The sequence below is a fragment of the Ostrinia furnacalis genome, unplaced genomic scaffold (assembly GCF_004193835.3).
Source record: "Ostrinia furnacalis isolate ACB-3 unplaced genomic scaffold, ASM419383v2 OfSCF5438, whole genome shotgun sequence".
NCBI lineage: Eukaryota > Metazoa > Arthropoda > Insecta > Lepidoptera > Crambidae > Ostrinia > Ostrinia furnacalis.
This window is the reverse complement of record NW_021135677.1, coordinates 333124-349139: the sequence shown is the minus strand read 5'-3', so window position 1 is coordinate 349139 and position 16016 is coordinate 333124. Positions and strand designations below refer to the sequence as shown.

Genomic DNA, 16016 nt, shown 5'->3' with positions numbered 1-16016 from the left:
CCCCTTCTCCCCTACGTGAGATTTAGTGAGGTTTTTCTTGACCCCCTCCCCCCCTAAACGTCTCACGTAATTAATGGACGGCTCCTTATGACGTGACAAAGCACACAAACGCGTCTCGCTGACGTTTGACGTTTCAAAAATGCCCTCCCGTGCCGCTCCCATACCTCAGGCATTAACTCAGTTAAGCCCTAGACCAACAGTAATGTTACAATATTTTGTTTAAACAAAGCTGTTCGTGGCAGTTCAACTTGGATGTTAGTTCTTCATCGTTTATTATGGTTTTTTTAACGATTACGTAAGCGAATCTGGCCTGGTGCAGTGCCAATGCTTCTACGTAATATATTTTCTCTGTATCTGATTTCAGTCATTCCTTTACTTGTACGACAATAAGTACGACAACCTTGTTCGTACAAAATATCTATTACTATTTCTACAAACATAACTCACAAATAAGCTGCTCTCGCAAACAAATATGAAGAAAAAAAACTATTTTAATTTAATATCGATTTTTGTTCAGAGTGATAATAATTCTCTTTATATCTCTTTTAATTAATAAGTAAAAAAAATATGATAAATTATAAAAAATATAAAACAAACAGCCTCTACCAATAGTATACACCCATTTTAGATACAATAATTATTTTACAATCAAATATCACTCTGACTAAATTCAAATACATACATAGTATTTAGGCCAATTTTTCAATCGTCAAGTAGCGAATAAATAAAAACCTATAACCTTCATAATATTATAATTCTTTTGTACACGAACCAAATGTTAACGGTTGAAAAATCAGCTCGAATAGGTTTCAAGTCTTTTTAAAAGTTTGGCAAGCCGTTTTATATTTGTTGCACGCTAAATAATTAGTAATAGTGTCGTTTTACCAGTTTGTTGTCTTTTTATTGTATGTATTTATTAAATAAACTTAACCCTTAATCAGATGGTGTGAAATCATATCATCAATCATGACGCAGTTTTCCATAGTGTTTGTAATACAGGCCTGTTCATCTCCCCGAGTAGGCATCGAAAACAAAACACGCGCGGCGGCCACGCCGGCATGGCTGTATGTAAAAGTATGAACCTATTTTGAATCGTTTTTCTCGAGTAAAACGACTGGACTCTGAGGCAAGCTAAATTGCACTATATTGTTGACGATATTGAGTAGATTTTTTTTAATACCTTTGCGAAGAAATTGATCTGTACGAAGTATATTATTCTTATGTTTGCACAACTATGGAAACTGCGTCAGCTATGCGAACCAACACCTATGGAACAATATCAATATTGGAAAGTTAGGTAAGAAACTAAGCTTAACTATGGACGACACACCTTAGCGTACTCTTTCGAATGTATGTAATATACGTATAGACTCCTCTCTTCTACTCTATACAAATTAAGGCGAAAATAACTAGTTCAGTGAGGTAAATCGTAGGCATTCAGATATTCTTTAATTTAGTATGGTAATAGAACGTATACTAAACAAAGAGTTGATTTAAAACATCTATCAGGTTTTAGGATACATAGTGTCCTATTAAAGTCACATCAAGCTTAAAGTGTATATTGTAGTATGTACTATTTTTAATTAATGCAAATATGTAATAGGTGACTGTTAGTCATAAATAAAGAAACATTCATCAAAAATAAAGGGCAAATCACAAAAATGTATTATTTCCCATACAAACTTCGACAGTCTGTTAACTTTGATAAGGAAGGTTTTTTTTGCAATGTGTCTAAGTTTTTGGCAAATATTTGTTTCTATAATGACTCATTAATCATTTTGTTTATCATCATCGGTTTGTGAGTCATCCTTTGATCTACATACACCTTAAGCTTCACTTGTTCTTCATGGGACACCCTGTACATATAAAAACTATTGGCGTGAACTTATTTACACTTTCCGATGTCATAAATATTAAATAGTCGTAACTAACCTGAACTAGCTTCGTTTGGTGTAGCCTGGATGGCCACAGCGGTCAAGCTGTTGTCGCTACAAATGCTTTCGTGACTATACAGGGCGTGCAAATTGACCTCACGCTTCGAGCGTCCGCAAACGATACACCATGTATCGTGTAAACCATGGGTTGAGGGGAGTCGCTAATCAAGAATAATACAGCAAATACACAGTTGTTTCGTTAGTCAGGAATGTTTCATATCAGGAAGGCATTAGATATTAATACGCTTTTATAAAATCATGTAGTGTAATAATGCTTATTTTCCGAAGTTTTTGAGGAATATCATGCTTTTCTATGAAATATAATTATCTGTATAGAACTGAAGTTACATAATAATATTTAAAACATTTACATACTGTATGTTTGCTGTAATATCAAAGGTTAGCGAAACCGTATACAAAACAAAACCTATTCATTACAAAATGCACTCCATACTGTTCAAATTGTACTTAAAATATAGTATACAATATTTAAAATACATGTGGCTGTGAGTAATTTTAGAAATTACGTGATCCAATCGTTTTTTAGCGAATTCCGACTCTCACTTTGGTGTCTTTTAAAATATTATTTTTTACAATAAAAGAAATTCTATCGACAGTTTCAAGTTTGGTCTCCGTTCACGTTTGAAGTACCACATGTTCTGATTTAAGATTACACTTAACGTCTCGAACATTTATAAATACTCAAAGTATTTTTCAAATAAAGTCCGGTCGCCGAGCAAATAGAGTTTCGTACAATGAACCCAAGCCACGCATCCTTATCACACGCGCGTAATTAAATTGCTGTCGCGACTATGCGACGGGCGGCCGCAGTGAGTGTGCGAGCGCGACAGCAATAGATAAGAATGGATAGCTTGGGTTCATTGTACGAAATTCTATCTGTGTGACGAGCGGAGTTTAGTAACATAGATCGTGTGAGAGGTTAACTACTAAAAATATAAGTTTATGGCTTTATATTTCTTTCTATGTAGTTTCTAGAAGGATAAGTGTTATTTATTACATAAAAAAATATTGATATTATTAATGTTCATCTCACACGATCACGTTAGCTAATGTTAGCAATACCGCATTCATATTCCACACCGGAATTCGTACGTCAACAAAACCGATTAAAAAAAGAAACTTAATTTTCTATATTGAATCAAAGTTATTTTGAAATTAAAGATATAATTTCTTTAACACATAAATTTAGACCCAATAACGCAAAAAAAGTTTCATTACACCAAATATTTGATTTTCTTTCTTTCACTAACCATCTTGTATTTATTGACGTACAGCTCTAGCGTCGAATACGAATTCACGTTTGAGTTTAGCCGTTTACGCGTTCGCGTTTCGTTCACCACGCTGCAACCACTAGTCGGACCGTTAGGCGACCGGTGTGTCGTGTTTAGTGTTGCCAGAGGTCTCTTTTGGTAAAACGTCCCGTTTCCAGGACGTTTAGAAAACAGCATGAGTGGAATGCCGAATATCCCGCTGTTTTATAAATTTAAAACATCGAACTACAACATTTATAGTATTTACATAAGGTGAACTTAACACCATATAGCATTCTTCTAGCCACAATTAGAGTACATAAATCCATTGTATTGTAGAGAATGCCTATCTAATACTTTAAGTGAATTTTTTCATTGATCTGACTGTTTTTTATTTTATTTTAATCACAAAAATACAATGTGTAATTTTAGAAGTCCCGATTTTTTAAGTCAAAACCCGTTTTTTTATGTACTGACTTTTGAAATGCTAATCTGGCAACGCTAGTTGTATAGACCACTGCGCGTACACTGCTGATGTTCTGTTTTCGGTCGAAGTGCTTACGGTCGAACTGATTGCGGTCGAACGCGATGGTGACGCGGTATCGCGGCGCTCAGGCGGCAAGCTGGGCTTGTTGCTTGTGACGCCGGTGGTCGTAGTTCACGAGCCTCTGGCCTACCAGGTACTTGTCATTCTTGATGTGCTCATATAACTTGCGGAATTGGCGGATCTAGAGGAGAAAATAGATAGTGTTATTCTATTGCATTCAAAGCAAAAATTGGTAATGTGGGCTACGTATTTGCGCTCACTAGTAGGCGCCACTAAAGCCTGGTCCGTGAGCACGTAGAATCCCGTCCAATGACCCCAAGCTACCCATCCTTATCGCTCGCGCGTAATTATATTGCTGTCGCGACTGTGCGACGCGCGCCCGCAGTGAGTGTGCGAGCGCGACAGCAACATAATTACGTGCAAGCGACAAGGATGGGCAGCTTGGGGTCATTGGACGGGATTCTACGTGCTCACGGACCAGGCTTTAGTAAGTAACAGGACCTTAGTAGACGGTAGCGTCCAATAAAAATCTAATTGTTTTTCTTTCGTACTGGCGCCCACCAGTCACCGCCTCTATTTTAAGCTAAAAAATAAGCGCTGGCGTCGCATTATTAAAGAACGTTAGTGCGCCGTGTCAACGCTGTGCAGGCGCTGCCTTAACGACAGCGAGACGATGGCGTTTGAAACACGCTCTATGTGGTAGACGGCCTTAGGGAAACCTATTCTTATATCATGTGTACTTGGAACACGGTGAGCGCGTACAGCACGCAGCACAGCAGCAGCGCGGGGTCCACGCGGCGCGCCAGCAGGCTGCGGTGACGTCACACCAGCGCACGCTGTGCGTACCCACCTGGAACACTGTGAGCGCGCACAGCACGCAGCACAGCAGCAGCGCGGGGTACACGCGGCGCGCCAGCAGGCCGCGGTGACGTCACACCAGCGCACGCTGTGCGTACCCACCTGGAACACGGTGAGCGCGCACAGCACGCAGCACAGCAGCAGCGCGGGATATGCGGTGACGTCACACCAGCGCACGCTGTGCGTACCCACCTGGAACACGGTGAGCGCGCACAGCACGCAGCACAGCAGCAGCACCGCTGACGTCACACGAGCGCACGCTGTGCGTACCCACCTGGCACACGGTGAGCGCGCCAGCACGCAGCACAGCAGCAGCACCGCTGACGTCACACCAGCGCACGCTGTGCGTACCCACCTGGAACACGGTGAGCGCGCACAGCACGCAGCACAGCAGCAGCGCGGTGACGTCACACCAGCGCACGCTGTGCGTACCACCTGGAACACTGTGAGCGCGCACAGCACGCAGCACAGCAGCAGCGCGGGGTACACGCGGCGCGCCAACAGGCCGCGGTGACGTCACACCAGCGCACGCTGTGCGTACCCACCTGGAACACTGTGAGCGCGCACAGCACGCAGCACAGCAGCAGCGCGGGATACACGCGGCGCGCCAGCAGATTGCGCTGCGCCGCTGACGTCACCACCAGCGGCGCCACGCTGTGCGCGAACGCATACGGCACTGCAAGAGCTAGCCCCAGCCAGCACACTATGGGCGCGGCCACTTCGGTCAGGATGAATCTGGAAACGAAGCACGGGTGTTAAATTCGAGAGCGACTGAGTTTCTTCCGCCACTTCTTCTCAACACCAGCCCATATATTTTCCCGAAGTAGTGGTAGGGCAAGCTATATTTGGGACGTGAATAAGTGCCCTGGAAAGGGCCTATATGTACTGAATAAAATATTTGAATTTGAGAGCAAGAAAAAACGTGCACTGCTGTCGTGTATTAAAGAAAGAACCGCGCCTTATCCGTAATAGAAATGCAATAATGCATGGTACTTTTTCGATGTCACGAAGCATTCATTACCCAATGAGGGCTATCGTATTACAGCACACCAGTTGACGCCTACAGTGTCCTGTAACCCTGTCACTCACCAATGGCGCTAAATAGTGAGCGACTGCTGTACTCACTTGAGCTTGATCACCGGCGCCGTGGCTGTATTCATCATCATCATCATCATTATCATCATCATAATTTCAGCCATAGGACGTCCACTGCTGAACATAGGCCTCCCCCAATGATTTCCATGTTGACCGATTGGTAGCGGCCTGCGTCCAGCGCCTTCCTGCTACCCTCATAATGTCGTCGGTTCACCTTGTGGCTGTACTCACTCGAGATGCTTCACCGGCGCCGTGGTTGTACTTATCATCATTATCATCATCTTTCCAGCCATAGGACATCCACTGCTGAACATAGGCCTCCCCAATGATTTCCATGTTGACCAGTTGGTAGCGGCCTGCATCCAGAGCCTTCCTGATGTCAGCCAAATGACGTCCACTGCTGGACAAAGGTAAGGTTAACCCTAAGGTTTTCCATAATGAACGGTCCTGCGGTGCCCACGTTCAGGTTTTTCCCGCGACATTTACCAGGTCGTCGGTCTACTTAGTAGGAGGCCTGCCCACGCTAGATCTTCCAGCCCGTAGTCGCCACTCGAGAACTTTCTTGATGTCTGCTACCTTCATGTCTTAATTGTCGGCCGTTTGGTGTAGTGGTTCGAAACGGACTACTATTCCGGAGGTAGCGGCTTCGATTCCCGCACAGTACAAATATTTGTGTGCATGAAAATATTTGTTTGTATTGGACTGGGTGTTTTCTATGTATAATAAGTATGTATTTAAAAAAAAAGTATTTAAGTATGTTAATATCCGTTGTCTAGTACCCATAGTACAAGCTTTGCTTAGTTTGGGACTAGAAGCGCAGTGTAAAATGTCTAAGGATATTTTATTTATTTATTTTTCGTAATGTCGTCGGTCCACCTTGTTTGTACTCACTTGAGGTCCACGGTAGCGGCCTGCGTCCAGCGCCTTCCTGCTACCGTTATAATTTCGTCGGTCCACCTTGTTTGTACTCACTTGAGGTCCATGGTAGCGGCCTGCGTCCAGCGCCTTCCTGCTACTTTTATAATGTCGTCGGTCCACCTTGTTTGTACTCACTTGAGGTCCATCTCGCGGATGCCGTCACGGTAGGCCTTCTCGATGGCGCGGCGCATGGCCCAGTCGGGGCCCATCATTGTGAGTGCGCACACGATTTTGGTGTAAAGCACGCCGAGTGCCCAGTCCTGCCACACGAATAGTACTGGCGACTGTTCAAGTGGCACGCGGAGAGGGATCACCAGCACCTGGAGAAAACCGGGGAGTCATTAATTTTGGATTTTATTTCTTACAGCAGATTACTCTGTTGAAACTTTCTCTGAGCGTACGGACTTTATTTCCAGCTTATCGAGATTTGCTCTGAGTTTTGATCTCAAGAAATCACTATGCTTTTAGAGACCTGTAAAATATTATTATCATAAATAAAACATAGTGAATAACGTTCTGTTTCGTTGTGTACTGCTGCGTCATAAAGCGTGCATGCGGTGCGACACACAGCGAGCGGCATGGAGCCAGCCAAAGGCGAGGCACCGTGAAACGTAATTCTCGTCACAAAGAGAGCAGGCGTCAGCAGGCATCGGTTAGAGTTTGTCAATCGCCGCACGTCGCCGCCAGAAGTAGTCACATGCTGTTGTATTTGCATCATCATTATCATTTCAGTCACAAGACGTCCACTGCTGAACATAGGCCTCCCCGCAATGATTCCCACATCGCCCGGTTGGTAGCGGCTTACATCCAGCGCGGACACTACTCACCGGCTCCAGCCATTAGCTGAGTAGCTTTGTCATGTCATTTCCAACCGTATGCCATAAGACATAGGGTTGTGTTGAACTCACCAGCTCCAGCAGTAGCCCGAACATAAGCGGCACCAGCTCCAGTAGTTTGCTGACTAGCTTTGCCACGTCATTTCCAACCGTATGCCAAACCGCCTCTGTGGTCTAATGGTAAACCCACCTGCTTCAGACGCAGAGGTCCCGGGTTCGATTCCCAGTGGGGGCAGATTTTTCTGTTCCGTTTGGTTGGTGGTAGGGCTTGGTCTAAGACCGCCTGGCTAGCTACCACCATCTTACCTAAGTCTGTCGCCATAACAACAATGTTAACAGCATTGTTGTGTTTCGGCAGTTAGAGGTAAGATAACTAGTTCCTCCGTGGTTGAGGATTCCGGATGAAGCTCGCTTCCACCTTCGGCCTGATCATCACTTACCATCAGGTGAGATACAAGCCAAGAGCCATCTCACCAGTTGCAACTTTGTCATGTCATTTCCAACCGTATGCCCTATTTCTTAGGGCATACGGTTACTCACCAGCTCCAGCAGCAGCCCGAACATAAGCGGCACCAGTCCCAGTAGAGCAGCGCGACGCGCGCCCACAGTATGCACTACTCACTACTCCAGCCGTGTGCTGAGTAGCTTTGTCACGTAATTTCCAACCTATGCCATCCAAGTTAGGGGTATTTTTTCTCTGGCCCACACTCACCTTTGTCATGTCATTTCCAACCGTATGCCCTAAGACATAGGGTCGTGTTCAACTCACCAGCTCCAGCAGTAGCCCGAACATAAGCGGCACTAGTCCGAGCAGCGCGGCGGCGGCCAGCGCGGCCCGCAGTATGCAGCGGGACACTACTCACAAGCTCCAGCCGTTTGCTGATTAGCTTTTTCACGTCATTTCCAACCGTATGCCATCCACATTAGGGTTTGTTTTACTCTGTCCCACACTCACAACTCTAGCTGCTTTCTGACTAACTCTGTCACATCATTTCCAACCGTATGCCATAAGACATAGGCTGGTTTTTGTGTCACGCGGACCGTCAGTGCGGATCACTCCGCACAGCCGATCTGTATGAACTGCTACGGAGAGAGCGGTTCCGCGGACCGCATTACTCTAAACGCTCCAAAAAGTTCATACAGACCGGCTGCCGTACCGGACGGTCCGCGTGACACTAAAACCAGCCATAGGGTTGTGTTCAACAGATTTTTCTGTTCCGTTTGGTTGGTGGCAGGGCTTGGTCTAAGACCGCCTGGCTAGCTACCACCATCTTACCTAAATCTGTCGCCGTAACAACAATGTTTGTGAAACTCACCAGCTCTAGCAGCAGCCCGAACATAAGCGGCACTAGTCCGAGCAGCGCGGCGGCGGCCAGCGCGACTCGCGCCCACAGTATGCAGCGGGACACTACACAATACTCCAGCCGTGTGCTGATTAGCTTTGTCATGTAATTTCCAACCGTATGCCATAAGAAATAGGGTCGTGTTCAACTCACCAGCTCCAGCAGTAGCCCGAACATAAGCGGCACTAGTCCGAGCAACGCGGCGGCGGCCAGCGCGGCCCGCAGCGCCACGCGCGCCCACAGTATGCAGCGGGACACTACTCACCGGCTCCAGCCGTGTGCTGACTAGCTTTGTCACATCATTTTCGACCCTATGCCATAAGACATAGGGTTAGTTTTACTCTGGCCCACACTCGCTAGCTCCAGCCGTTAACTGATTAGCTTTATCATGTCATTTCCAACCATATGACATTCAAATTAGAGTTAGTTTTACTCTGACCCGCACTCACCAGCTCCAGCCGTGTGCTGATTAGCTTTGTCATATCATTTCCAACCGTATGCCATAAGAAATAAGGTTAGTTTTACTCTCACCTACAATCACCAGCTCCAGCCGTTAGCTGAGTAGCTTTGTCATGTCATTTTCGACCCTATGCCATTAAGACATAGGGTGGTGTTGAACTCACCAGCTCCAGCAGCAGCCCGAACATAAGCGGCACTAGTCCCAGCAGCGCGGCGGCGGCCAGCGCGGCCCGCAGCGCCACGCGCGCCCACAGTATGCAGCGGGACACTACTCACCGGCTCCAGCCGTGAGCTAACTTTGTCATGTCATTTCCAACCGTATGCCATACAAATTAAGGTTAGTTTTACTCTGGCCCACACCACTCTGGGTGGTGGTGGGTTGTCACCTTTGTCATGTCATTCCCAACCGTATGCCATAAGAAATAGGGTTGTGTTCAACTCACCAGCTCCAGCAGCAGCCCGAACATAAGCGGCACTAGTCCCAGCAGCGCTGCGGCGGCCAGCGCGGCCCGCAGCGCGACGCGCGCCCACAGTATGCAGCGGGACACTAGTGCGGTGCGGCCGCCGCGGGCCCAGCCCGCCGCTAACGTACCGCCTCGCCCCAAAGCCCAGCAAACGTACATCCCTAAAACGAAAGGATCACACGGTCACCCCGGTGCTATTTAAAAATGAGATCAACAGTTTGCGCCCGACAAACCTTGTGATTGGGCTTTGGACTTGATCATGTATAAAAGATTTGGTATCCGATTACAAATTAGAAGCCGACCAAACTTTCAGCCGACAAAAAGTCTGTAGTCTACAGGGTTTTTTACGCCGGGCGTTAAACGCTGCTATCATGATTTCGTCATATACAAGTCGAAACTCCCCACATGACCGAGTTATCAACCATGGAAACCACGCCTTTAAAGCCACTATCGTGAAGAGGAATTCAATTCTACATTTAGCTGAAAACCTTGTAAACTTGCTCACATCTGTGCGAACTGCGAAAATGCACTTGTGTATCACATTCAGACAATTGATGAACTCTTACCACAAGCCGCAGTGTATAGTTCGTGAACACCTTCTGAAGCCTTAGGCAGCCATAGAGCCATTACTTTTCTTCCGATCGCCACAGGGATAACCTATTGTAAAAAAAAACCAAGAAAATTGATTTAATTTAGACGGTTCTATAAGATGCAACAAGTAACAGCATGCTATTAATAAAAAAATAAAGTGGTTCCAGATATTGGTGATTAAGAAAATTTTAAACGACTTACCAAAGTGAGAGCGCTAGCAAGCACCAAGGAGATTGAAACGAGGACCAATAGAGCAGCGAGTCGCACCGGGAACCAAGACACGCGGACGTATGGCTCGTAGCCGGCTGGCCCGTCGCGTCGCATCAGCGCCTGTCAACAAATTATCATTTATTTTAGAAACACGTAAACGATTACAACCCATTGACATTGAAAAAGAGAGACCAGATTATAATCGAGAGGAAACGCAAACTGTAAGTCATTCTTCAAGTCCATAATAAAGCCTGCCTTGGAGACTTTTTAGAAATAGCGGAGGCCTTTGACACAGTTACGGTCCCATTAATTTGCAGAAACTGTATGTGGCAATAAGTGACTGGTTTCGCAGCTACCTTTCAAATCTCAAGCGGTGTGTCCAAATGGGTGCAGACATAAGTGTAGTCCCAAAAAAGAATATGGTGTACCTCAGGGAAGTATACTAGGTCCAACACTATTTCTCGTATACCTAATCGACATCCTGAAGCTGATTTGAAGTGAGCCGAAATATTATGAGAAAATACAGCAGTCCTTCAAGAACAGGTTCTGAAGTGATCAAACTTCTGTCGCCTAGAAGACACCACGCTTGGAAGCCTATCTTCAGCCAGCTCCTGGTGCGGGACTGTTCTGGAAGCGTCCACTGACCTGGTGCGCGGCGCCTAGCTGGTGCGACTAAGCGACTGGTTTCCCCGCTACCTTTCAATTCTCAAGCGGTGTGTCCAAACGGGTGCAGACATAAGTGATAGTCTCCAAGAAGAATATGGTGTACCTCAGGGAAGCATACTAGATCCAACACTATTTCTCGTATACCTAATTGACATCCTGAGCCGAAATATTATGTGCAATGCTATACTGATAATACAGCAGTCCTTCAAGAACAGGTTCTGAAGTCCATTGTGGGCTGGCTGGTGATCAAACTTCTGGCGCCCTTAAGACACCACGCTTGGAAGCCTGTCTTCAGCCAGCTCCTGGTGCGGGACTGTTCTGGAAGCGTCCACTGACCTGGTGCGCGGCGCCCAGCGAATGCAGCGGGCGCGGCTCTAATAAGCGACTGGTTTCCCCGCTACCTTTCAAATCTCAAGCGGTGTGTCCAAACGGGTGCAGACATAAGTGATAGTCTCCAAGAAGAATATGGTGTACCTCAGGGAAGCATACTAGGTCCTGGACGTAGGACTGACCTGGTGCGCGGCGCCGAGCTGGTGCGGCGGGTGCGGCGGCGGGTGCGGCTCCGCCTGGCGCGCCGTCTCGCCCAGCAAGTACGAGCGGAGCCCTAGCACGCCGGCGGCGCACAGGCACCACGCCCGCAGACCTGCCTTCAGCCAGGTTCTGGTGTGGGATTGTTCCAGCAGCGCTGGCAGGATCACCTGGAATAATAATTGAATTGATATTTCATTAAAAGATAAAAACTTTTGCTCTGGAAAACGGCTGTCTGAAATGGTGTTTCTAATTATGTCTTGCGAATTTAGATACTGGGGAAAACGGGTTTTACTCCCAAAAATGTTATTCGAAGTTTCGAATGTTTCCATCGCTCTCACTCACGCAAAATGAGATGCCAGCATAAGGACAGTGACGGGCCTAAAATTATGTAAACGTCATTACGGAGTACCTCTGCTACTTAATTGGTTCATATTTTGAGCTGAAGCAACATCTTCAATTGGCTACAACTATGGTGATACCAAAACTCACCTGAAGCAGCAGCAACTCCAAGCTAAGTTCATTGACCGGAGCCTCAGTGTGGACAGCCACAGCATACGGCAGGAATCCGGGCAGCACGTACTTGATCACTCTTATCGGCAGCCACAACATGAACAGCACAGCAGTCCCGAATATCATGGCAGAGACCACCAGTCGGCGAATGTGAGACCATACTGACAGGTGGATCATTTCCTGTAAAGACTCTATGGTAAGGCATTTGTATCATGAAAATAAATTATTAAAATAAATGAAATTAATCAATAAAAACACAAATAAAATGTGTACAATGCAATATAATTTTATTAAACATGCAATGCAATAAACAAAGGGATCAAAGAATCCGATTATCCGGATCAATGAATTACCAGGGGCATTCCGGATAATCGAAAAAAATATTATGGCCCCAAGGCTTCAAAGTTTGGAGACCCCTGATTTAGACCATTGGGTGAATCCATTTCTTTTAACAATGAAAAAAGAGCGTGAAACGTGTAACGGCGCCGTGCCGGGTCCAGGCCCTAAATTGGTAATTATAGCCGTAAAGAATGAGTCTAGATAATCGGATGTCCGGATAATCGAGATTTTACTGTACTGCATTAATGTATGTATCTTTGCAATAATTTAATTAACAAAGAAGGATTTATCCAGGTGCCAAATTACAAAAATACTTCTGTGAATAAATACTAAAACTGAATAATAATAAATTTACAAACCTGCACAGGACTAAAATCAGGGTCATTCAGGTTCTTCAAGAACCACAGCACGCCTGGTCTCAGCACCTCTCTCAAGAGGAGTATGAAGGAGGCAAAGTAATACACATAGACCATGCCGACTAGCCAGTGTATGAACATGAGCGTCCAGGGGGCAGCTTGGAGACTTGCCTCGCGGTCTTTGAGGGTCGCGTCGAACATCGATAAAGAGCATAGGTCCAGCCACCAGCCGCATACCAGTGGGATCACACCGATCTGATAGAGAAAGGAAAGATTTTTTCAAATTTATATGTTAATTAGATCAGATAGCATATAGCAGCTATGCTGGGTTGTGTAGTAATAACCGAAAGTATTTATATTTTTGCCCGCTTGAGCGGCTGTCGCTCAAGCGGGCAAAAATAGAAATACTTTCGGTTGAAATAAAGGTTTATTCTTGCTTAAAAATGCCCAGAAGGCTATCAAAAACATACACTTCATACTAAAAACATAAGGTATCAAAAATAATAAAAAAAAGTATTAAAACAAAGATAAATATCAAAAGAGGTTGGTCCACCTATTTGTTCCCAACAGTTTGTATCTATTTTTGTAGAAATACCATTGAGCATACGTTGAAAATGTTATAATCTACATTCAATATTATTCATCTTGCCAGAATTGTAAACCAATTCTAAAGTTTGTACATCTCAATAAACAGTAATGCATTGGCACCAAATTATTAACATTTTAATTGGTTTATTTTTAGCTTGTGTGTTGATAACAGTGCATATTAATTAATTGTTTCCATGTTAAGAAATACATAGTAGTTATGTGCAAAATTATCAATATTCTGTAGTAAGTTATATTTAGTGAGAATGATAAAGCAAAAATTGCAACATTTCAGTCAAGTTGTTGACAGTCAGATAAGGTCGAAAGTAAGTTAGTTATAAATAACTCAAAGAAGAGATATAAACAATGAATCAATCAGCTGACATCAACATGATTTGTCTTTATTTTTCTTAAATTAAAGGCATGAAAAGGCAGTTATTAATTAGCGCTTATAATGTATTCATTTGGGCCACCAATTTCTTAATTACTGAAGGAAGTATTTGGAAATGGTTAACAATCAAAGTTACCAATGGCAGGAAATTGAAAGGAAGTTATAATTCCAATTTAGTAGGTCAAAAAAATTAATGATGAATGGAGAAATTAATGAAATATTTGTTACAAATTATGTATTCTTACCTCAACCACAGACAGTAGGGCAACTTTCACCACCACATAGCAGAATCCTAATGCTTTTTTGGCACTTCTTAGACGCAGTAGCGATGCTATGCCATGTAGAACTGCCAGGATTGCTCCCACTAAGACATATCCAGCCAGGGCAGTGAGGGGTCCAGCAAAGGGACCCTCAGCAGTGAATCCAGCCATCGCTGCCCCCAACCGGCCAATATGATAGGGGCAGAATGCAAACACAACAATAAAAAAGGTGTTCAATGACACAACCCAAAACACATGTTCTAGGAAGACCATTGATCCGTCCAGCCCCAGCAGGCGAGCCCAGGTCAGTTCCTCAGCGGCAGCACGGTCCCACTCCATAGGGTTCCAGTTGGCTTCGTCCCCCACCAGCGGGTCCTCACCACCCTCTCCATTAGCTTCTTCTCTAGCCGCATCATCCGCTGGCGCATCATTCACAAGGTCATTGTTATTGTCAGGCAAAGGAATATCTTCTGCTGCTGGCGCTGGCATAATTTCTCTCTCCATCCAATCAGGACCGCCACCGTGCATTATTTGCTCTCTCAACCAAATCAGTCCAATGAACGAAAACAGGGTACACGTCACCACAAAACACCCAGAAAAGACATCTTTCGCCAGGTTCTCAGCAGATACGATGTCGAATGGTAGGGATATGACTGGGTCTAATGATCCTGAGAATAGGCATCTATACGTCCGGCACGCCGTTAGCGGCACGATCCCGAGCCAAGCGAGCGCCACCAAAGTGTAATGCAGCCAGTCTTTCACGGCGGACGCAACGGAAGTCACCAGGCCGCCCACTACGTCGCGGATAGGCAGCCTGCGAGGCATATCGGGCGAGTAGATCGGCATAAACGAGAACCGATGGCCGCAAAGCTCGCAAATCTCCTTCCTGGAATACCGCATCCATTGCACCAGGCACTCTTGGTGAATCCACTTGATAGAACCCGTGCAGATGCAAGGGTGGAATAGCGGCCGGTCTGACGACGCCTCTGACCGGCAGAACCGGCAGAAGTCCGCACCGGACGAGTCCGAGTCCATCATTGTCTCAATCCAGTTTGACGACTGCTAAGCTGCAATCTGCGAAAGTTGACACATTGAATTCGCAAGTTTGCAAAAAATGGCACAAAATACAACATTTCTATTCAAATAAGTACGTACCTTACTACAAAACCTCAATAATAAAGTCGTAATTGAGGGATTTACACGATAAATAACGCAAATTATAGTTTATTTCCTAAATTATTTGTTTGCGAACCACAAGAAAAAGTGTCGCTAGATCCTGTAAAAAAAAAAGTGATCATAGATAGACTCATGAAGCTACAGATAAAAATGGAGGCCACACTCCGAATACCTACTTGAAGCACAAACTAAGTATCACTATCTCGCTCTCTGTGGGCAGACTCGCTCTTTCTAAATAAACAAAAAATATAAAATTGCTCAAATTCAATGAAACCAATGTAAAATCTTTATTTCTTGACATAGGTTTCATTAAAAATGATAAGTGTAATTACTGGTAAAACGTTTTAGGAAGAAATTACTGTAAAAAAGGTGAAAAATGTTTACAATGATCCAATGTCGGAAATCACGAAATAAACACTTACGCGTGGAATCTTATGTCACTTCCAGGACACCACGTACTACCGCAACCACGCACTACAAAATTTTGCACCAATTCTTGTGATAAAACAATGATTATTTCCTGTAAACAATCTCAAACGAAATTAACTGCTTAATAAACAAAATAGTAAACAACCGCCATGATGGGCCGGATTGGGCCGATGTTGCCACATGGTACCGATTACCCAGGAATTGGGATTGTAATTCCCTGATTCGCCAACACATTAAGCCTAAATGG

At 44.8% G+C, this 16016-nt stretch overlaps 1 protein-coding gene across 1 annotated transcript; it reads right to left on the bottom strand.

The window, feature by feature from the left end:
* Window positions 1–3576: 3576 nt before the first annotated feature.
* LOC114361140 (E3 ubiquitin-protein ligase MARCH6) lies at window positions 3577–15458 on the bottom strand. The gene is made up of 11 exons (XM_028316091.1): window positions 15320–15458; window positions 14150–15238; window positions 12932–13183; window positions 12213–12413; window positions 11705–11890; window positions 10518–10646; window positions 10292–10382; window positions 9705–9886; window positions 6759–6943; window positions 5156–5345; window positions 3577–3933 (listed from the first exon to the last, which is right to left on the bottom strand). The coding sequence occupies exons 2-11, from the start codon at window positions 15200–15202 to the stop codon at window positions 3817–3819; spliced, it is 2586 nt and encodes an 861-aa protein (XP_028171892.1). The 5' UTR covers window positions 15203–15238; window positions 15320–15458; the 3' UTR covers window positions 3577–3816.
* Between the last annotated feature and the right edge of the window lie 558 nt (window positions 15459–16016).